Genomic DNA, 22,603 nt, shown 5'->3' on the forward strand with positions numbered 1-22,603 from the left:
AAAGAGTGTCATGCCTGGGCTATAAGGAGAGACAGAACTGGATTGTTACTCAGTGGTCCAAACTCTTTTCACAAAAACAAATTTTGCATTTCATTTGAATATCAGGGTCCAATCAAGGAAGAGTCTGCAGGGGAAGAGTGGAGAGGAACAGTTTGATGTTTTCACAGTCAGTGATAATTTTGAGTGCCATGTCATCTGCTGGTGTTGTTCCACTGTGTTTTATCAAGTCAAGTCAATGCAGCCTTCTACCAGGAGAATGTCATGCTTTCATCTGCTGACAAGCTTTATGGAGATGTTGATCTCCTTTTCCAGCAGGACTTCATGCTTTCATCTGCTGACAAGCTTTATGGAGATGCTGATCTCCTTTTCCAGCAGGACTTCATGCTTTCATCTGCTGACAAGCTTTATGGAGATGCTGATTTCCTTTTCCAGCAGGACTTGGCATCTGCCCATAGTGCAAAACGAACTGGTTTGCTTGCCATGGTATTAGCTACTGTGCTTGATTGGCCAGACAAGAGGAAAATGAGAAACAGCAGACCCAACAATACAGACGACCTTAAGGCCGCTATCAAAGCAACCTGGGCTTCCATAACACCTCAGCTGTGGCACAGCTGATTGCCTCCATACCACACCACATTGATGCAGTAATTTGTAATGACACAAGCTATGAAAAAAGGCCAATTTGTTTTATGGGGTAGAGCTATTCAGCAGAGAACCAGTATAGCAGCATTTTGAGCAACATGCCATTAGCAATTGAAGATAAAAAAAAAACAGCAGACATGATTGAAAAGCACCAGTGAAAAGCACTGCTATTTGTTAAAGATGGGGGAAGTGCTTTAATGATTTGCACAAGTGATAAGATGATATGAAGTTTGAACAAACAGTTTTGAGAATTTCAATTCTGATCTGAGAAATGCACCAAAGCAACTGAGAAAAACTAAGTTGTGTCGGGTCTTTTCAAACTTATGTCACAAGGGGTCAGTATAGGCACACAGTTAATTTCACAAATCTTAGCTGACTGGGAAGACTAGGCCTATTGAAACTTCACACAGGTCACATTTACATGGGTGTTGTGGTTAAAAAAAAAAAAAAAATCTCCTGTGGATGAATGTAGTTGCAGTAAATCCCACATTTGTTCACCAAATCTGGTTGCAGTAGGTGTTGTAGCCTACATTTGTCCATGCAAAGCACATTGAATTGCCGGTTTGCAGATAACGGCCTTACATTTGTACATTTCATCTTAATGTTTCATTTTAAAAGTAGCCTTGGTTCTTGTAAGCATAGCCTACTGTTTTGCTTATGTAGGCTATAGCCTACTCAGATGCGGACGGGGTTGTTGTCAGGGAGGAAGCACTCATGCAGTAGGCCTATTAGACATAAGGCAGTATCCTTATTTTAAATGCTAACGGTGAGTTTATCTTTGAAGGTCAGAGAACGGGGAAAATGAATCCCTCAAAAGTAATCTCTCACAAAATCACATTTACACCACTAATGCTTGAGGAACTAGTATAGGCCTATTACAACAAGGAGAAACCACTCACTGACACGATTTAGTCAATTCAGGATGAAGGTTTTCATATTTCCGCTCTATTATGTTTTTTAAGCTACAGAGAAATCGAGAATAAAGCCATTAGGCTAAACGAAATGTGTTATGGGGTTGGCTCACTAAATTCAGAGCTTAAGTAAAACATATGAATTCACATAATTAGCATACTGGGACACAGACCCTCAGGCTTTGATTGATGTCTCCAATGTATAGGCTACTAAAAATCAATCTGGGAGAATGTGCTTAGAACGGCACATTAGCCTACAACTTTAAAATAGTCCATAATGCCTTGCGGTGTCTCTTTAAAGACAAGCGAAATGAGAGGACAGTTTTTTCCGCTGCTTGGCAGATTGTGGAACTGCATCCTTTTCAACTGCGATGGGCAGAAACTTCGCTCGCGTGAAAGTCGTCTGTCATATGCTGTGGTCAGACGCTGAAACATCCCCTCGGCAATTGTACTAGTTCTCGTGATGGAATCAACAAACAACTTAGGCTAAAAAAGTCGATACCAAGATCAGAATTTGTGTTCACGTTAAATCAGTATAGTGACTAAATCAAGAGCGACGTTAAACGGGGCTGGTTGTTTTCCTCGTCTTTGGAGAAACGAAGGTAAGATTATATCTCGTGTCTTATTATAATGGTTGAACCTATATATCACACAGTACAGCATATGTTATGCCCATTAGTGAGATGTGTTTGAAAAACAACTTCAGGGCCAGCTAGGTAGGATACTAGAGAAAAGACATTTTCGCTGAAAACTTTGCCATCTTAGAAAAAAAGTTTTTTTTTCATTGATGGAAATCCTGTGCACTGAGGTATTATGAAAACATAGCGTAGGCTACTTCATATTATCAAAGAATAGTGTTATGCTTGGTGTTTGAAATAAGATTCCTAAACAGTAAATTTCTGTTTTGTCAATTTCATGTAACTATTTGTACAGAAGGATTAGAGAATTTTCGAATATTGCAACTAGTTATGAACTGATTGTGGTTTTAAAGATCATTGCATTATTACAGCCATTGACTGTATTCATGAAAATAGTAGCGTACATCATTTTCATAGTTCAATGTCTCCAGAAAATCCCAACAGTCTAGAAAAGAAATGATCTGAAGCCCCCATTGGACCCAGCCACCAGCTAAATGTTTGGATGGATGGTTTTGATAAGTTCAGCAGTTAATGCACACTAAACTCATGTTCAATGTTTTTTGGTGGATTCCAATGTCACTTCGGCATGATGATGTGTTTGTATGATACCACTCTTGAGGCTGGCATTTCAAAGTCAGTCTGCATCTCCCAGCCATGGCAAGAGAACAAAGGGCATTATGCCTTTGCTAAACATGCTGTCCAGATGTTAGCCATTTTGCCATAACTGACCTCCCGAATCTGGGAAGGGATAGTTTATTAAAACATTTCTGCCAATAAGGGGATCCATAACAGGACCGGATAGATCAACATGAGCTAGGCACCTCTGTTGACTCCAATCTCCCATGTGAACAGATAAACCAAAAGAACCGCTTTGGATGGTCAACTTTGTGATATTGAGATACACTATGCTGTGCACAATTGCATGTCTCTCCTAGATTACTGTGAGCTCCCTGAGAAAAGTATCCCCATCCATCAAAGCCTTAACTTCATATTAAACACACACACAAGTGAGTAAATGGTAGGCCTGCCCTACAGTGTGAACTTCATGAAAGAGAAACAATCTTGATCCCTGGGTGTTGGACACATATGTTTAGCGCCTTAACATGAATAGAGGGATGATCATGAAGATAAAGGATGAGGATTCACTGAAGAGCTTTGGATATTCAGAGCACCTATCCCTCCCCCTTCAGTACAGCATCCAGGGAGTTAGCTGTATGAGGGAGGTTTTGTTTTGCATTGGGCTGTAGACTACTGCCTGTGCCATATTGAAACATGAAGCAGATGTGAGTTTACCCTCACCTGGCTGCCAGGGTCATGTTTTCTGGTACTAAAGCTCAGCTGTCTGTTTTGCTTCAAATATTCACAGTGAAGTTGCCTGTAGGATTCAAATAAATGCAATGAGTTGATATCAATAGTAAACAGTAATACATATCAACAGTAAAAATGTGTCATTCACATCTACATATATTTGACATTTGAATGATCTTTACTTTGAGATTATCTGCCACTTCAATCACTAGTCTCACCTCTCAATCCTCTACTCCTGAAAGCACTGTAAACCTATATAGTAAACCTTTGAGCGTCTTACTGGTTGATGTAGTTGCTGCATGTTGGCCTTTTTAGACTGGCCATGATTCACATCTCTGTTCATTTTCCCATGAAATCAGACCCTAAAGATTAGGCCAATGACTGAATTCTCTTATCTGTGTCAAGGCTTACGGCTTTTGTACAGGGCAGGAATGCATTCTTTTACTGTTGTCAGTTTATACGGTGCAAGACCAAGGCGTAAGCTGATAGATAGACCAGTTTGTGCATGTTTGTTAACATCCTTGACTGACAGTGAAACCCACACCTTTTATGTCCAGAGAGATTATCTATGCCATCATGTGTAGGTTCCTCTCTCTTCTCGTTCTTTTTTCTCTGCCTTTGATGTGAGAAGATGTAGGTTTTCCTAAAGCGATACTGGCTCTTAAGCCAATCGATAACTTGCATCCTCTCAATCATGCTCAAGAATATAAATAGGCAAAGATGTTGAAAACAGCCTGTCCAGTAGTTTTGCTACCTGGATCACATCTACCCTTCCAGGATCCATCACACCTTCTATTGCAGTAGTGAAAGATGTTACTGATATCGCTAACTAGCATTACTCTGACTGTCCTTAGTTAGGCAGTACTTGTCCTAAATTAAAAAGAGTTGTCTTTTACAAAGATCTTAAACATCAAGGTCAGATGTCACACTTTGTCAGATTGAAGGGAACGGCCCCACCTTGCTTGGTCCAAATACATCTTAAATCTCTTAATTTGTATTGTATTGCTGATAAGGACCTGACATGTTTGGAAAATCTTCCATTTACATTTTGATATTAATTAATGGAGCCCTACTTGATGTACCGGTATGTTGTAGAGCATATGGTATGTGAAATGCCCTCTTCATAAATAATAACAGGATTTTGTATCATTTCATATGCAAGGGCCTTGCAGGGGCCAGCACATTTGATGTACCCTTTGTTGTATCTCATTCCCTGTTGGGCTTAAACATGTAATTCCAGGGAGAAGAGTCAAGGATACTAGCCTGACTCAGACAGATAACTGCTTCCTGCTCAGTTTTCTCCAGAAATGGATCAAAGACTGTTTCTAAAGAACACTGCATGGAGTTCACCAGTTTTGAGCACCTCTTGATCACCTTTGAGCAAGTAAAACTATCCAAAAGATGTAGTCTAGAAGTTCAGGGACTAACATGGTGGCACTTGAGTTCGGTGATTAGATAAAGGCTTATTCGGTCACTTTCAATTTCCTACAGTTCAGTGTCCATTGTGAAAATGACATGTATAGAAACTCTTTCCAATGGAGCACTGCTGGATCAGAGTTATGACTGCATCCAACCCGGCTAGTTCACGAGTGTACTTTTCCAGTCACCTCAGGGGGTGAAAGGGGTGTCGTATATACTACATCTCTCAGGAACTGTCCTTTCCCAAAATGGGTAGGACTAACCTGTGCTGCTCTGTAGTGGACAAAATGTCCATAATGAAGCTAAAGAGAAGTGCTGTAGGGTACATTTCTTTGTCTTAGGCATGGATCACACTGACCAACGGCAAGCAGCAGGTTTTCTATTGTTCTCTATGGTTTGGCAGCGGAAGCATAGAGACCATATTAGGCATGGATCACACTGGCCAGCGGCAAGCGTAACGCAACGCTCAGACCATATCTCTAGCTCTATCTCGTTCCTAAGGAACACAAACGGTTTGCTTAAACTGACAATTGAATACGCTCGTGTTGCGCTTTGAAAGTTGAACCAAGTTCAACGCTCAGCTTGTTCAATCCTAGCGCTACGCTAGCGCTGCCATGGTTCTGCTGCAGAACCACATAGAAAACAATAGGAAACCTGCTGCTTGCCACTGGCCAATGTGATCCCCACCTTATTGTCCACGCCACTGTCTACCTCATTCACTGCTCTGCAATGATGTATGCCTTGGTTTATATCTTCGTGAAGACAAGCAATGCTTTTAATGATGTAGAATGAAGAACCAAACAAGCAGGCATTGATGAACTTCTGGAAAAAGTGGAATTCAGCTTGTGGATTTATTTAGGAGCATTCAGTTTTTATAAACACACTTTTACTATGTAGGCCACAGTCTCACCAATAATTAGGCCTAATGCACATTCGAGCAGTTGAGTAGTCAACGCACTGTGAGCGATTAAAGAAATCCAGGTGTCCAAAGTCAATAAATGTGAGCCTCCACGCAGGGAGGGAGGGACTTGGACTGTACGGAGGCTCGTAAAACTACAGAGGCTCCGCTTTGGGGGGTGGGGGGTACCACAACCCTAAAATCAGAGGCGGCTCTTTGTGTGCATGAATCCATTTTGTGAGACGTCTGCAACCAATTATGGCGCAGTGCATAAAAGGCGGGTAATTGTATGTAGCCCAGCAGGAGGGGCAATTGGAATTAATGCATCTCTGAAAATAGATTGATTGCAAAAACAGAAAGCTATGATAGTTTTCAAAAAACATTTTGGATGGATAAGCATTAGTTTGTATGGGAGGGGATATTTACACTGACCTTCTCCTCCACAGGATTGCTGTTTTTCTAACGGACCCCTCTGCCCCACCCCCTTCCTTAAATGGTGCCCTGCTGTTGGAGAAAAAACAAAGGTGTGTTTATTCTGATAGGAGAAAGAAGTAATAGGAGCTATTCATGGACCAAGTAATTAAAGGGCTGTGTTGATGCAGTGTTTGTCTCTTGAGACACAACACCACCATACTGCTTCCTCCAAATCAAAGCCCAAATGGTGTTATTGTCCTCCTTGATGTTTTTTTTTTGGGCCTTTGTTTATTACAGCCACAGGTAATGCTTAAAATACATGGATATGGATACTCCATCTCAATGCTCCTGTACCATAAAGATATTGAATACATTTAGGTAAATATCTCTATGTATGGAGTGCTAAACTGGAAGCTGGGATATCCTTAATGCTGACTGCATGCCAACACAGTGAGGAGCCCAGAGCAGCCTGCCGGAGCATATGGTTAGTTGTTTTTGCTGCAGTGATCAGGGGCTGCGCAGTGTTTGCCAGTGATCAGGGGTGCTGCCGTCTGCGTCGGGGCTGTTAGCTGTGGGAGCAGATTTCTCTGTCCACACCCCGTGGGTAAGTTTCTCTGACAGGTAGCGAGGGACTCTTTTAGATCTCCGTGTGTGTTGCTCAAGAGGAATTTCCTTGTTTATTCTGAGGTTGAAAGGTATTATGGAACCCGAGGGTTAATTATGCATGTCTCAGGATAAATAATCCACCACTACTCTTCTGAGCAGAGAGTGATATATGTGAAAATACGACTTTGATCTCTACACACTTGGACACAAAAATTCTGAAGCAGGAGCCATTTTGGGCAGGGATAGACAGCCCTTTTTGACGGGTGCTAGACCTTTAGACTAGAGTAAACTTTGTGGTAGCAGTCAGTGACATCTGTTCCTCAGTCAGTGTGATGCAAAGGTGTGAAAGAACTCTAAAGGCTACCCCTCCTGTTCCTGTCTTACCATAGACCATACTGCCTTCAGGGACGAGACCACCCACGTGCAGGAATGGATGAAATCCAGAGGCTGCTTCTGCTCTCTCTGCCTGCCTGTATTCTGCTTGATTTGGAATGGGTACTCAGCATGAGACGTGCTGATCCACTCACTTTTTGACCAGTTTCTGCCATAGCTGACTTTAGACATATAATAAGATGTCTGACTGTGACAAACTATAGGCTAAACTGGTCGAAAAGACCCCTTATGGAAAAACAACATGGGGAAAGGCACAGGATTAATTTTATTCATATCCCATGTTACACATCGTATTGGACTTCATTCTCAAACATCCTGCTGCAAAGCATTTAATCATCATTATTAAAATTGTATTATTTCTTTTCATTATATTTTCAGTTATTGTCACAGTGTAAAATATCATATTACACATAAGATATTAATTTTCAGGTGCAAACAGACAGAATAAGCTTGTCGGGTAGGTCATATTTGCACACTCTAGATAACCTATACCTATATATAAACTCTATATGCAGAAAAGAGGAGCTTGACTGAAAAGGCAGTCCTATGCCACGTCATATCATTACATGCTTTGATATATGGACTGACGGGAGAAAGAGCAGGTGAGATGGTGTGTCATTGAGATGTATGTGTTTTCAGGATTACGCTCGCAGCTCTGTTCGAGAACAGTTGAGCTGGAATGACCATGGCCTAGTTTGATTGAGTCGCGTGCCCCTAAACTCACGGTGACTAACTGTGATTTATAGCACAAGTAATGCACGGGAGCTCAGTTACCACACACACACACACATGCACACACAAACACACACATGCTTTCTCTCTCTCTCTCTGTCTCTCTCTCTCTCACACACACACACACTCTCTCACACACACACACACACACACTTCATTTCACACTCTTTGTACATACATGGTAGAATTCATTGGGCCACTGGGGTCTTTGTTTTAACTATGGATGGAAAAAGGTCAAATGGTCAATGGTCGCTCTGTGCAAAGAAATTCCCCTAATGCTGTTGGTGTGACTCAGCCGCTCTGTTTCGTTCTGCTTGTGGCCCGTTCCATTTAAGGGCAGTGTGTGCATGTGTTTGAATGAAGGACAGGACGACAGCGGCTCTCTCCGCCATGAAACCCAGGAATAGAGATATCATCTGCTGGAAACCATAAACAGAGTGAGGAGGAGGTGGTGCCGCACTCTGCCATCTGCTTTCTGAAGGAGGCCCAAAACCAGATTTTTCTTTACAACCGTCAGTCCTGCTAAACGAAAGGGGTACAACTTTTGAAACCATGAATGTCAGAAGACTTTAGAACACCATGTTGTCCGACATTTTTTTTCTTTTCACTCATTGTGACTAAAATACTGAGTGGAATAATTTTGTTTGCGGTCAGATGTTACCTGAAGGGTGTTTATATGCCTGCTTCTGCGGTATCCTACTTTCAATGGTGCATGCTCTGTTTTGCAGAGGAAATGTTATTAAATGTCAGCAACCAAGAAACCTCACGACTAAATAGGCAGCTGGTACTTTGAAATACATAAATACATTAAACATTTAGTTTTTATGTATTCTTGGCTTGTCCATTGAAAGTTAAAATGAATCAGATGTCTTTCAAATATTACGCCATCAATCTTGCCTTTGTGTGGACGAATACATGACAGTTGGCAGTCGGTTAACTCCAGTGTGCTGCACATTGTTTATGTGCACATTGGTAATCACACTTGCTGTAATCAACCCTCTTAGGGAAACCCTTTCCAAGGAAATCAAGTGTCTTTTCTCCTCTCCCTCCTCTCCTCTCCCTCGTGCACTTGTGGAGACCAGCGGACTCTGTCAGTGAGTGCCCTGAGAGCTGGGGCTCTCCATCCCAGGTCCCTCTACCCTGCACACCTTCCTCCCACTGCTTCCTCCCCCAGTGCCCCTGGGGTTCCTCCCCCACGCCCAGCGCTCCAGAGGAAACTTGGCTCAGAGTACCCCCACTGGCGCTCAGGCCCAGGCCCCTAAAACCTTCCTGTTCATAAAGATGGGAGGGACAATATGGCCGTGTCCAGCTGGTCCCAGGTCTCCCAGCAGGCCTCGGCTGGCCTGGCCTTGCCAGCTCCAACCAACCGTTTGCACCTATTCTTCTCTCCCCTCTGCCTCACCTATAAATAGAGCCAGGTTTGATTAGTGTGAGGCTCTGTGCATGTTTTGAAGGCCACTGTAGGATAGATTCTGTTTTTCTTTCACCACGCAGCAGAATGGTCTGATGACAGCTGGGAGGTGTTTGCTCTCTTTCAAGAAAGTTTCCTCATTGTTGTGATTTAAATCCTAGAGGAAATGTGAGGAAGGAAGTCTGTTGGGCTGAAAGCATACAGAGGTCTGTTGTTAAGACTGCTGAGGAGTTTCCTTTAAAAAAGAGACTTCCTGAATGGGAAAGGTGGATGATGCACAATGAAGGGCTTTTGTTACCCGGGGACAGATGAGGTCTTCACTATTGTTTTTGTTTGTGGTTGTTTTTCTCTCAAGTACAAGCTCCATCGAACATGAAAGCCATAGCAGCCATTTGTAGCAACTGAAGCCAACTTCAATACACAGTCAGTCATAACACACCTATTGTCAACTAATCCCAATCCATTTGTTAAACTCAAGGATACATAAAATCTTAACATGCCTCTATACACAGTCAAAAGTGAATTGCTCAGAGTGCTTTGACAACTTCTAAGAGTATATGAAAATGTGTCTGGAGATGGTATCAAACCAAAGACATCCCTGCAGGATGTGAATTATGAGTAACAACATGTTTGTAAATGATACGTCTATGACTCCTCTGCACTTCCAGTTGCTGTTGCTGCCGACACATCCCTGACCTCACTGCTGGCCAGAGGAGGGGTCAGGAAGGAGAAGAGGGGAAGGGCCGCTGGCACAGGCCTGAGGCCTTGACTGAAATCATGGGGGAATGAGGGGGGAGGGGGAAGACCCAAAGGCCCTGACCCAGGATGGAGCTCAAAGTGTGGGTGGATGGCATCCAGCGTGTCGTCTGTGGTGTCACAGAGGCCACTACCTGCCAGGAGGTGGTCATTGCCCTGGCCCAGGCTATAGGTACTGTATAGATGACAAGGATTACTATTGCCAGTGGTAGCTGTTGTAGTTGTGCTGGTTGTTGTTATTGGATTATCTCACTGTTTCCTTATTTATGAGATCACTGAGCCTTTTGTAAATGATATTAAGCCACCGAACGTTAACCATGCCTTTGATCATTAATATAAGTGGTTTGTTTCTGGTGTTCTGACCTTTTAAATATGTTGAATTTTCCGAAAACATCAATAATATAAACTCCGGGTACTTGATTCAATTACTTTGCAGACAATGTGTTTTGGTTAAGCAAGGTTCTCTGTCAAGCCAAATTCCAAATGAGACTGTAATGGCAGTGGAAAGCCGTCATCATCTACCGAGTCTGCGGTCGTCTATAAGATCAGGGGGGAAAGTGGAGCTCCACTGAAATAGTGGTTCTGGTCCAAATGCGATTATGTGCCCCCCCCTCCCGCTCAAAGTAAGAGAAGCCGTTGAGCTGCGAGTTCCAGCTGAGATGGAAAATCTGACTCATTCTCTAACTCAGGAAGGCCGTCACATACTGAGACACCCCGTTGCTATTCCAAAAGTCGGCACTTACTCACCAGCCATTATGGAAATTAAATTAAATGAAAACATTTTATCTTTCAAATCTTTCAGCATGTAGAAGAGAAGAAGTAAGATCAAGCACATTAGGGCTTTAAAACATCAATCTTTCAGTCTTTTAGATCCTCAGAAGCTATAAAGTTGGCAGTATTTCAATTATACATGTATGCTTGGCCTACAAAATGGCTTCCTGTTCCTTTAATACCCTGATTTTCTGATATCTTAATTATGGCCAGATTACATATTAACCACATACATAATAACACAAAACCAGGCCACAAATAGAGGCTAGTAGCCACATATAGATTGCTGAGATAATTTCCTTTCTTTTTTGAATGATGTACTGCATAAATCAGTTCAGCTCCCTCTAAAGACCATAACCTTAACCTGTGTATCTTTGTCTCCATAGGGCGCACCGGGAGGTACACTCTGATTGAGAAATGGCGGGACGCAGAGCGCTTCCTGGCCCCGTACGAGAGCCCCGTGGCCTCGCTGAACACCTGGGGCCAGTACGCCGGCGACGTGCAGCTCGTCCTGCACCGCACGGGGCCCTCGCTGACCGAGCGGCCCCCGTCAGAAGGGCCGGGCTCCAGGCTGCCCGAGCGCGGCCCCCACAGACAGAGCCTGCCGCCCATGGCCAAGTTCCGACCGCAGGGCAGCCTCTCGCTGCGGCGCCGGGAGCCCAGACGCAAGTCGCTGACCTTCGCCGGAGCCCCACGGAGCCTCCGGGACATCCTGAGTGGGGGGCGGCTGCCTGGCACCAGCGGCAGCGGCGGTCACGAGGTGGAACTGAAACGGCAGGCTGTCGTGTTGAGTAACGGACACACGCCTGCGTCTGGCATGCTGCAGCTCTCCGGGAGCCGTGCAGAGGACCTGACCCGGCTGATCCGTCTGCAGGGGGAGAAGCTGGGGATACTCGGGCGTAGGCTGGAGGTCTACGACGTGGAGCTCAGGACCTGGGGGCAAAGAGGGGAGTGTGTTGGCGGCGGTGGTAGCGGTGGTGGGGGCTGCGATGCCGCGGGCGTGGCGGCGGCAGAGGTGGTGGAGGAGATAGCGTGCCTGGAGAAGCGTCTACGCAGGAGCGAGGTGGAGATGGAGGAGGAGGAGTTCTGGGCGAGCGAGCTGGAGATCGAGCGGGAGAGCGAGCGGCAGCTGGACGACAGGCTGCAGGAGATGCGGGGCCGCGTGCGGGAATGCGAGGATGACCTCAGGCAGCGGCTGACGCGGCTGCAGAGTGTGGAGGCTGGACTAGAGGCCGAGAGGACGCAGCTAGAGCAGAAAGAGTTGCAGCAGGTAGGAAAAAAACTCTTAATAGAGATATGGTGTTTTCAGCCTTAATGTAGGTGGAATAATATGATAAAATACCACTTTGATGTTTTGATATCAGAGCCATCGGAGATCTGATTCCCACTTCTACAACATTTGAATTTGATATCTGAAAATGAGAAATGAATCGTAGTGTCCCATTTTTAATAATGCCAAGGGAATACATTATTCAGTCAGTTAATTACTAATTAATTGTCTTCCAGTATATCTTTTTAAGAGTTTGTATCAGTATTAAAAATAATGCAAATGCTTTTATCCAAAGCAACTTATATATGTCAATTCTATAACTTATATATGTCAACTCTTATTTCAAGAGCCATTATCCCCAGAACAACTCTGGGTTAAGTGCCTTGTTCAAGGGCACAACTGTGGAAGCCAAATTGAGCACACAACCTTTCTGGCTACTGCATGGCATGCTAGCCCAGCTCCTTAACCACTATGCTACCACCACCCTTCATATTACATATTTAGTCTAGTTACCCTTAGAGTTACCTCAGGACTTGAGGGTGTGTATCCGAATGTTTGCCTCACTCAGTGGCATACTAATACGGTTACATAAGTAGTAAGAATAGGGAGGAAACGCACATTTGGGACGTATCACACTTGTGGGAGTTTGGTCAACCTGTTGGGAGTTCCTAACTCTGGGGTTGCACAGGCCAAGCCCTGAGAGCTTATCTCCCACGTTTTCATAATAGCTTTGGAATTCTTACTAAATTGTAAACCTTCTATTACAAGGTGGTCAGGGTGGTCAACAGATTTTTGATCATTGTTTTTAAACTATCAAAATCAGTTGTTTTATGAAATATGTAAGGGATAATGTATAGAACGCCGGTCATTACTGGGAAAATAAGGCACAATAAATTGTGGGCAGCCGTGGCCCACTGGTTAGCACTCTGGACTTGTAACCGGAGGGTTGCCGGTTCGAGCCCTGACCAGTGGGCCGCGGCTGAAGTGCCCTTGAGCAAGGCACCTAACCCCTCACTGCTCCCCGAGCGCCACCGTTGCAGCAGGCTGTGCCGGGATTAGTGTGTGCTTCACCTCACTGTGTGTTCACTGTGTGTACTGTTTGTGTTTCACTAATTCACCAATTGGGTTAAATGCAGAGACCAAATTTCCCTCACGGGATCAAAAAAGTATACTTATATTTAAATAAGTCCCGACAGGGCGAACCGGACCCCAATGCGCAAGGGACTTATTTTCTGAAGGGACTTATTTTCCCAGTAATGACTGGCGTTCTATATATTATCGCGCTTATTACACGGCTACTTGCCAAAACGAATTACTAAACTCCCCACAATATGACTTTAGCCTACATAGCCTAGACTATGGCATTTGCTGAGAAACAAATAGTTCGCATCAACAAACGCTGAACTTGAATCAAACATTCTTTAGAACACAGCTGATCAACCGTCTGCTTTCACTTTTGAATGAAGTTCCAGTCCTTGCGTAGTGATATGAAAGACGTATCAGAAGCACAAAACCCGTTGAACTTTGGGAAATCCCATTCAAGCCAATGGAGCGTTCTACTTGTCTTGTGAAGAGCTGTGTAATAAAAAACAATATTAGGACCTGATATCCCTTAACAGTTGAATATTTGAATATATGAATATTTTGAAGCTTTGAGATCTTTTCAATTTCACTCATACAGAGAAAAAAAAACACTAAATGTAGAAAAAAAGGAAAGCAACTCTCTTGTTTGTGTCCTACCTGTGCAGGTGAGTGAGGAGGAGCTGCGTGTGCGTCTGCAGCGCATCTCCCTGGAGCTGAAGGTGCAGACGCAGCACGCCGTCCACCTGGAGAGCAGCTGCAGAGCGTTGGAACGTTCGCTGGGTCAGTGTGGGAAGAGGCTGCAGGTCAGGAGGATGCGCGCACACACACACACACACACACACACAGACCAAAACATATGCGTGCATACTCACAAACAGAACACTTTGAAATGTAAATACACACACACACACACGCTGTATACATACAGTACATACATACATTTGCACATACAGTGCAACCGGAACGTTTTCAGACCCTTTCAAGTTTTCTACATTTTCTTATGTTCTTGAAATTATAATAATTAAATGGATTTAATTATTTTTTTCCATCATCAATCTACACAAAATAGTCCAATACTCCAGGAAAAAAGCAGGTGTTTGGAGTGTTTTGTAAATTTAAAATAAAAGACTGAATTATCCCATTTATATAAGTATTCGGACCCTTTGTTATGACTCTTGCAATTGAGCTCTGGTGCATCCTACTTCTGTCAATAGTCCTTGAGATGCTCCTACAACTTGACTGGAGTCCACCTGTGCCTAAATGAATTCATTGGACATTATTAGGAGAGGCACACATCTGTCTTTATAAGGTCTCACAGTTGATGGTCCAAGAGCATGGTAGCCTCCATCATTCTCAAATGGAAAAGATTTGGAACAACCAACAGTCTTCTTAGATCTGGCCGCCCAGGTCAGCAGCTGATTGCCTGGTTTCTTCCACACACGCTGTTGGGAATTGTGGCCAAATAGTTCAATCTTCGTTTCATCAGACCATCAGAGGATTTTACTTCTCAAGGTCAGAGAGGCATTCAGGTGGTTTTTGGCAAACTACCGTAAAGAGATAGCTTCCGTCTGGCCACTCTGCCGTAAAGAGATAGCTTCCGTCTGGACACTCTGCCGTAAAGAGATAGCTTCCGTCTGGACACTCTGCCGTAAAGGCCTGATTGGTGGAGAGCTGCACGGATGTAAAGGCCTGATTGGTGGAGAGCTGCACTGATGTAAGGCCTGATTGGTGGAGTGCTGCACTGATGGTTGTCCTTCTGTATGTTTCTCTCATTCTCACAAAGGAACTCTGGATCTCATTGGAGTATTGTGTGTAGATTGATGAGACAAAAAATGAACTGAATGCATTTAAAGATGAGTCTGAAACATAACACAATGTGGAAAACTTGAAAGGGTCTGAAAGCTTTCCGGTTGCACTGTATACACACAGGTATAAGTATAAGTATATATACTCTTTTGATCCCGTGAGGGAAATTTGGTCTCTGCATTTATCCCAATCCGTGAATTAGTGAAACACACTCAGCACACAGTGAGGTGAAGCACACACTAATCCCAGCGCAGTGAGCTGCCTGCAACCACAGCGGCGCTCGGGGAGCAGTGAGGGGTTAGGTGCCTTGCTCAAGGGCACTTCAGCCGTGCCTACTGGTCGGGGTTTTCAAACCGGCAACCCTCTGGTTACAAGTCCGAAGCGCTAACCAGTAGGCCACGGCTGCCCCAAAATATGTGCACATCCTAACATGTCCCAACAAACAGAAAGACCCACACACACACATACAGCAAAAATATACACACTTCACCACTGAAATTCTGAAGGACAGTGCTGATACACAAAGAGATAGTAAATATCCCCCCCCCCACCAAGGCCTCACTCCCCCAGATGTTTGAGCTCACTCTCCTCACATCATCTCTCATCTCATTCTATCTGCCCAGGACAAGCAGCATGAGTTGGAGCAGCTCACCAAGGAGCTCAGGCAGGTCAATCTGCAGCAGTTCATCCAACAGACAGGCACCAAGGTCACCGTGCTGCCCGTGGAGCCTGGTGAGGAGGAGGGAGGCCATGCTGCGGAGAGCTCAGGTACACCCAACACCTCACACACTTCCCTTCCTACTATGCACACATACAAGCCTTGTGTATGTGCAGGGGTAGATTTTTATGGTTATGGCATTTGGCAGACACTTGTCCAAAGCGACTCACGTTATATGAACACTACATTACCATCAGTTAAGAATTATAGCTTAAAATAAAGTTGAAAAGCCTACATTATGCCACTGTTGTGTCTTTATTGGTATCCTCATTTGTTGTTATAGCTGGACAGTACTGCAACATAAGGTCAGAGTCTAGGACAGTCCTGAAGTCATCTCAGGACACCCGTGGGATGGTGTCTGTGACTATTTTTTTGCACCTTGCAAATATAACCTGCCTGATTATATGAAGGTTTTATGCATCAGGTTCTGTAAAATCGAAAAAAAAAAAAAGTTTTGATTTTGCTTAGCTTCTTTTGAAATTTCCTGCCACTGTTATTTGGGATATTACAAACACAAAGGACTGGTGCAACTCTGAAAAGATGTGATGTTAGGTGAATCTAAGCACAACCCACGTTCACTCTAACTCACACACATACACACACACACACACACACACACACACCTACAGGAAGTCTGCTCAATCTGTGCTTGCAGCACCGCCGGTTTATATCAAGAGAATCGTTCTTCCCTGCCAACCCTCCCACCGGCTCACTGCTGAGCGCGAGTTAGCATGTCCGCCAAAGCGTAACATGTATTCCCGCCTCCTCCTGTGTGACTTCTGGTCTCTCTGGCAACGGCTGCCAGGAAACGGTCACTCACCTCACTGGTCCTCATCAGAGACACGGAGCACTTACTTTGATTGACTTTGGGAGACATAAAAGAGGGATAAGAACAGCTTAGAGCGAGAGAGAGAGAGAGAGAGAGAGAGAGAGAGAGAGAGAGAGAGAGAGAGAGGAGAGAGAGAGAGAGAGAGAGAGAGAGAGATGAAGGAAAAAGAGTCCTGTTGAAAGCAGAAATAGGTCTAGCTCTTCTGATTGGTATATTGAATTGTTGACCCTCTACATGTCCCCTGCCATGAACAGCAATACGCTTCATTCCCAAACTAGATGAAGCTTTTAACTGTGCAAATATGCAGTGTATGGTCTGTTTCCTGAGGTAAGGTTGTCATAACTGTCCCCAGTATAAACCCAAACATTGTCATCAAGGAAGCATGTTCTGGTGTTTTGGATCGTTGGCTTCTAATGGTCTGGCAGGAAATATGTTTTATATCAGATGATGTCATTGTTGTTTAGGCAACTTCCCACTGGCAGTTGCATTGCCTCTTTACTCCAGACTGACAACCAGTGGTTGGACATGGAATTGCATATCCTGAGCAATTGTGTACTGGAGTATTTGTTTTTTTTTTATCACAAAAAGTACCAGAAAGTATCAGTTCTTATAATGGCACCTTCATTCATTTAATGTATGACTAACACTTTTGACTTTGCTGCTTTGTTTGACAAATTCTTAGCCTATATCCCATTCTTTTTATATGATCCTCTCCTTGTAGATTTCTACCAATTTGTCTGAGTCTCTGAAATGTCCTTATTAAACCTGTCTGTCTTGCCCTCTACCCTCAGATTTTGCTGCCTTGTCTGGTTCCCTGAAGCGTCCTGGCATAGCCCACCCCATCCCTGGACACTTGCGTGTCCTGCAGAGTGGTCTAAGGTCAGCGCTAAACCCAGAGGGTATCTATGTGTGAGGGCTAGAGGACACATCCACCCCTCCCAGTCTCCTCAAAAGACACCAGCCTACACCCCAACACCACAGACGATTGAGTCCTCTCGGTGGCCATGTATTATTTGGAGGTGGTGGCGTTCATGGGAATGCCACAGTGATCAGAGTCCAGCCTTTTGTAGTGTATAGGGTTCTGTTTGCTACACGCCCAGTTCTGAGAGAGATGTTGATGAGGGCATCTCATCGTCCTTTAACTTGTGCTCTTTTTGTTTGCTGCATTGTTTACATTTGTTTATCCACTTAATCTGCACATTATATGACCACATACAATCACCACAGCAGGTGATGGGTTGAGATGGAGGTAATAAGCACATAGTTCACATTACCGCATTTTCACCAAAACATTCCTCTCACTTGCTGAGACCTTGAAAGCATGAGAGGCTCACCTGGATTACAAATGAGGAACTGTGGAATATGTGAAATACCTCAGATAAAACTCTATTTCACTCTATGGAAGAACTGAATCATGGAGAGGTATTTCAAATCATCAAAGCTACAGAGAAGAATTCAGATACTAAATCAATGCAGACTAATAATAATGCAGTTGAAAGAACAGAAAACACAGTTCCTAGAGGAAATTGTCTCATTTATTTTCAGAAGAATGTGATTGTGTAAATGCTCTGTCTTGTGCACTTGTCCTTAATGAAATCAGGCCAAAGACCAAGGAAAGCAAGTGTTAATGTTTATATATCCGTAAGCCATATCCAACTGCATACTTGCAGATAAACAGCAATAAACAATGTGTGTGATTGGTTTGCTCTCTGTGTTTTTGCAGTGGAGTTCTAAATATTTTCAAGGCTCTAGTAATCAGTCTGCAACACATTCAGTGCCTTATGTTTGAGTAAATCAAATCAGTATTACACAATTGTCATTTTTAGATTAGTGAACAATGTAGCAGATGAAGGCTATTTTGAAAAGCTCTGACATTCATTTGGCAAAACAAAGCACGTTTCCAAACCTCTGCAGTATTGAGTCTGTACAGTAGTCTAAGTACAGTAAGCCCCATAAGCATTTTGTTTCAAAACTCAGGAGGGATGTGTTATGAACAGTGGTATATTAAAGAGGCAGAGGCAAAGGTTTGTGGCCTTGTTGCATGCCATTTTGTTTACAGTTTAAAGCAAACAACTGAAAATTGTTACATACAAATATTTAAATTGAAAAGAACAAAGAAAAAAGTCCATTGAGAAGATTCACCACTGCTTGTCAAATGTGAACACACTTCTGGCTTCATGCTCTACAAATCACTAACCTTGCTTTGTAGTATACCCACAGGCTCTGTCTGCTTTGTAGTATACCCACATGCTCTCTTACATATCATTAGCAGTACTGCATAATTGTATTATACATTTTGACTCTAAGCTATACCACTGCTAAGCATATAGTAAATCCTTACATAATATTTCTTAAAAACCCCAATGCAACGATTGTGTTGAGCATTTGTTGTGTATCTACCATTGTTTAATAGGATGTGTGTGGGCCACGTCATCAATGTATTATGTACTATTATTATTGTGTCTCATTTGGCAAAGTAATCTGTTGCTGCATGATTAAGCCACTTTTGTGTTTGCTGTGTAATGTTTCCAATGCTCCTTCATATTGGCTTCCTCATAACATGCTGCATATATGCAAGGAATGTAGGTGACTTTTAAAGCTAAGCTAAAATTGCCATGACTCTATTTCACCATGTTGTTTGGAGATACCTAAGAGTATTTATTTATTTAGTTGCTCAGTTGTTTTATAAATAAAGACACTTGTTCACTGCTCAACACAGCACCTGTGTAAATGTTTGAGTGTTCTTTTGCAAAGAAAAGCAAAAGCATAGAAAACAAAACAAAACCATTCCCCTAAACGGAGATCTAAATATCTTTAGGAGAAATATAGCACCCACAGCATTTCATTTGTACTTTTTAGAATATTTAGAGTACAGAACTCATAACTGGCAATTATAGCTATCTATATCAAGCCGTAATTGGCAATGATATCTATCACAATGCTTTGGCACATCAAAATATCAAGATAATCCTGAATCCTGATCTCAAATATTTTGGACTCATGCGTCACTCAATGTCATTAATAATCAGGGAACCACAGCCTCCCAACAAGTTATGTATTCATTTTTCAGGACAATGCTGGTACTTCTGTCACACTGTACAGTCCATCATAGCACATAATGTGAGGCTGAATGCAGTTCAGAATGGGGCCACTGGAGGCGCCAGCCAAACAGTAGGCCTCATCCACCTCCAGCCCCAAACCCCGTGCCGTCAACAGGGCACTGGCCCATTCCTTGCTGGAGCCCAGAACGCTCATCAGCGTCACCCGCAGGGGGCTATCCTCCCTGGCAAAATGTCTCCTCATCTCCCGAATCACTGCAGCAAACTCTGCCATGGAGGCCTATGCAGGCAGGCAAGGGGCGGCAAAAGTCATTGGACAGCAAAAAGAAAAACAAGTAGGCCTATGCAAATGAGGAGATGTAGGGGGGGATAGATGGTCCAACATGGACTATTAGTGATAAGATGTATGTGCTTGTGTATATATTTAACTTCAGAGATCTTTCTCCACTGACTGGTGGCTCTTACCTTAGCTGCTTTAAATGTCTGGAGCTGGGGCTGACTCAATCCTGCCTCGGACAGTTTCTCCTCTGGCAGGCCCATTACATCCCCTGACAGCAGGACTTTGAATGGGTTTGCAACCTGCTCCTTATCCCCCTCGGCCTGGGTCTGAGGGCACAGCAGTGCAGCTGGAACTCCTATTCACCCCACACAACACATTTGAAACAGAAACACAACATTTAAAACAGCAAAGGTTTGATGGGACCACAACATTTGTGTATTCCTCCTCGGAGGCTCCTAAAAGTGTGTCACAAAGGTTTTCTTCACTGAACTTGTCATTAGGTTACTGAATTCATTAATGCATATGAGCTACCTTCTTTAGGTTACTGAATTCATTAATGCATATGAGCTACCTTCTTTAGGTTACTGAATTCATTAATGCATATGAGCTACCTTCTTTAGGTTACTGAATTCATTAATGCATATGAGCTACCTTCTTGCAAGGCCTTGCAGACATCACTGGAGTCCATGGACAGGAATAATTTTGCATTTGTGGATTTAAGGCTTTGCGTAAATTCTTCATTGTTGAAAAACCAACATCTACTTATTGGAAGACCTGTGGAATATTATAGCATTGCATAAGATACAATAAAGTGTACATTTACAAATCTTTTTTGTACTTTAAATTATTATTGTAAATTCTGATAGACAAAGGCGTGACTTGATCATCAATATTCATTACCGTAATGTTTAATGCTATTTTCTATCTTTGCCTGGTTCCCTTGTAAATCCTTGGCCAATATAATCACATCAAACAAAGTGACCTTGGGAGTTTTGCCCGTCAGTTTTTCATTCATGGCTTGAATAGCCTGCAGGGTGATGAGTACTGAGTGAATGAGTCAAAATTGGAAATCTCTTTGAAAAATATAATTTAAAAGTCATTAGGAATAGGCCTATTTTACCTTAATGAAGGAGAACGTGGGGCCTTTCGACAAAGTATCCAACTCGGTGGGTGTGTCCAGATCAAAAATTCCATGGCACGAAACTGCAATTACAATGACGCTGGACGGCAGCTGTGAAATGAAAATACAACAATTTAAAGATGGAAAAAAGAATGGACGAATTCTGTAATTCCAAGTAAAAACTGTCGGAATGTCAGCATGCAGACTCTCACCTGTACCACGTCCGTGTTGGTGATAATGTTTGGATCCATTCTGCATAGGTTAGGCTACTTAGACGCGGAAGTTGTGAACAATTGTGCTGATGGACAAAATGAAAAAACATTTTTCTCTGTACAGTAAAGATTAAGTTATGAAAACAAGTAGGCCTACATGTTTTACAGCCGTGATCAGAATAGCAAAACAAATTGTAAGAGTAGCCTAGACCACAGCATTACGCAGACTGCCGTGTACTTTTAACTAAAGTTGCTCGCTCGCTTGTCGGTGAGAATGGGCAAGTGTGATGGCTTTCATTACGAAAATTCTGTCTGGTGCAATATCTCCGGTGTCTGTAGGCAATCTTTGACAAGTAGGCTAGGTACAGCTACAAACCTATTCTTAAGTGTTTTTCCACAGATACTATCAGGCACACACCATTCGTTGCTTGCGCACGTCGCATATCAATTGGAAGCGAGGTCACTTCTTTTTTTCAAGGAAAAAAAGGCGAGGTCATTTCAATTCCACGTCTATGGTCGGATTACGGGTAAACCCGACTAATACAGAATGGGATACATAGACTACACCCTGACTTGCAATTACAGGTGATGTTGTGAAGTTCGCGCTTTGAATTCCTTCTCCTCAATCTCTCCTTGCCTGCCTGCTCAGAAGCTTGTTTCTTGCTCCAGATTTGCCAACTCTCTGTGTTAGTAAAACACTAGCTGCCACCTTCTGCATCGGAGTAGTAAAACAAGTAGCATAGGTGCGACGTAGAATATAAGCCGCGTCTGCTGCTTGTAGGCTAGAACATAGCTATAAGGCTCTGGGCTAGAAGTTGAAATCAAAGATTCTAGAACACAGAATGTTATGTTGAACAATAATACTAGTCCCAATCAGTCTCTTCAGAAGAAATGGCATGATGAATTTAGACCTGTCAGTGCTTTTCAACATTCATGTTCTCATCAGTTTGGATATCCCCAACTCCACTGAAATGCAGCCCTAAACGACCATATTAGTGCATCATGTTAAAGATAAAGATTAGAACAGTAAATCACAGTAAATCCCATCTAGTCTGCCCAAGACTAGGGAGGGTCACTATAAATGCCTTCTTTGTTGTGTCTTTTTCATGTGTTTTTCCTGTATTTTCTGGTTGTGCTTTATTAAAAAGAATAAAATGCTGTCCATGTTTCCTTATTTTTGAATGATTAAACTAGGAATTATTTTTTTTTAACTTATCTTGAGCCTATACTGTCTAAGTAGGCCTACTGTCCATGCTCAGGTTCCTTATTGTGACGCACAAACTAAAACACACACGCATGCTTGCACATGTACGAATACACACACACA

At 43.1% G+C, this 22,603-nt stretch overlaps 2 protein-coding genes across 6 annotated transcripts; one reads left to right on the forward strand and one right to left on the reverse strand.

The window, feature by feature from the left end:
• Positions 1-1,887: 1,887 nt before the first annotated feature.
• Positions 1,888-19,326, forward strand: LOC125303496 (ras association domain-containing protein 8). Of its 3 annotated transcripts, XM_048257267.1 has the most exons (7): positions 1,888-2,155; positions 6,263-6,340; positions 10,041-10,300; positions 11,286-12,169; positions 13,918-14,055; positions 15,682-15,826; positions 17,397-19,326. In XM_048257267.1, the coding sequence occupies exons 3-7, from the start codon at positions 10,198-10,200 to the stop codon at positions 17,516-17,518; spliced, it is 1,392 nt and encodes a 463-aa protein (XP_048113224.1). In that variant the 5' UTR covers positions 1,888-2,155; positions 6,263-6,340; positions 10,041-10,197; the 3' UTR covers positions 17,519-19,326. The 3 variants fall into 3 exon arrangements, with proteins under 3 accessions (XP_048113224.1, XP_048113225.1, XP_048113223.1); XM_048257268.1 differs by lacking the exon at positions 10,041-10,300; XM_048257266.1 differs by lacking the exon at positions 6,263-6,340.
• LOC125303497 (cytosolic 5'-nucleotidase 1A) lies at positions 18,119-21,924 on the reverse strand. 3 transcript variants are annotated; one of them, XM_048257271.1, is made up of 7 exons: positions 21,860-21,924; positions 21,277-21,362; positions 21,065-21,175; positions 20,845-20,971; positions 20,596-20,718; positions 20,130-20,299; positions 18,119-19,944 (listed from the first exon to the last, which is right to left on the reverse strand). In XM_048257271.1, exons 2-7 carry the CDS (start codon positions 21,313-21,315, stop codon positions 19,672-19,674), a joined length of 843 nt encoding a protein of 280 aa, XP_048113228.1. In that variant the 5' UTR covers positions 21,316-21,362; positions 21,860-21,924; the 3' UTR covers positions 18,119-19,671. The 3 variants fall into 3 exon arrangements, with proteins under 3 accessions (XP_048113228.1, XP_048113227.1, XP_048113226.1); XM_048257270.1 differs by having other exon boundaries at positions 21,695-21,918; XM_048257269.1 differs by having other exon boundaries at positions 21,653-21,918.
• Positions 21,925-22,603: the final 679 nt, after the last annotated feature.

The sequence above is a fragment of the Alosa alosa genome, chromosome 11 (genome assembly GCF_017589495.1).
Source record: "Alosa alosa isolate M-15738 ecotype Scorff River chromosome 11, AALO_Geno_1.1, whole genome shotgun sequence".
Classification (NCBI taxonomy): domain Eukaryota; kingdom Metazoa; phylum Chordata; class Actinopteri; order Clupeiformes; family Clupeidae; genus Alosa; species Alosa alosa.

Excerpts from the sequence above, each read along its gene's own strand:
- LOC125303496 (XM_048257267.1), top strand. The coding sequence starts at position 10,198 with ATGGAGCTCAAAGTGTGGGTGGATGGCATCCAGCGTGTCGTCTGTGGT. Across the intron at positions 10,301-11,285 it reads TGCCCTGGCCCAGGCTATAG|GGCGCACCGGGAGGTACACT; the intron begins GTACTGTATAGA and ends TTGTCTCCATAG. Across the intron at positions 12,170-13,917 it reads AGCAGAAAGAGTTGCAGCAG|GTGAGTGAGGAGGAGCTGCG; the intron begins GTAGGAAAAAAA and ends CTACCTGTGCAG.
- LOC125303497 (XM_048257271.1), bottom strand. The coding sequence starts at position 21,315 with ATGGATCCAAACATTATCACCAACACGGACGTGGTACAG. Across the intron at positions 20,972-21,064 it reads CCACGTTCTCCTTCATTAAG|GCTATTCAAGCCATGAATGA; the intron begins GTAAAATAGGCC and ends ATCACCCTGCAG. Across the intron at positions 20,300-20,595 it reads CTGCAAGGCCTTGCAAGAAG|GAGTTCCAGCTGCACTGCTG; the intron begins GTAGCTCATATG and ends TGGGGTGAATAG.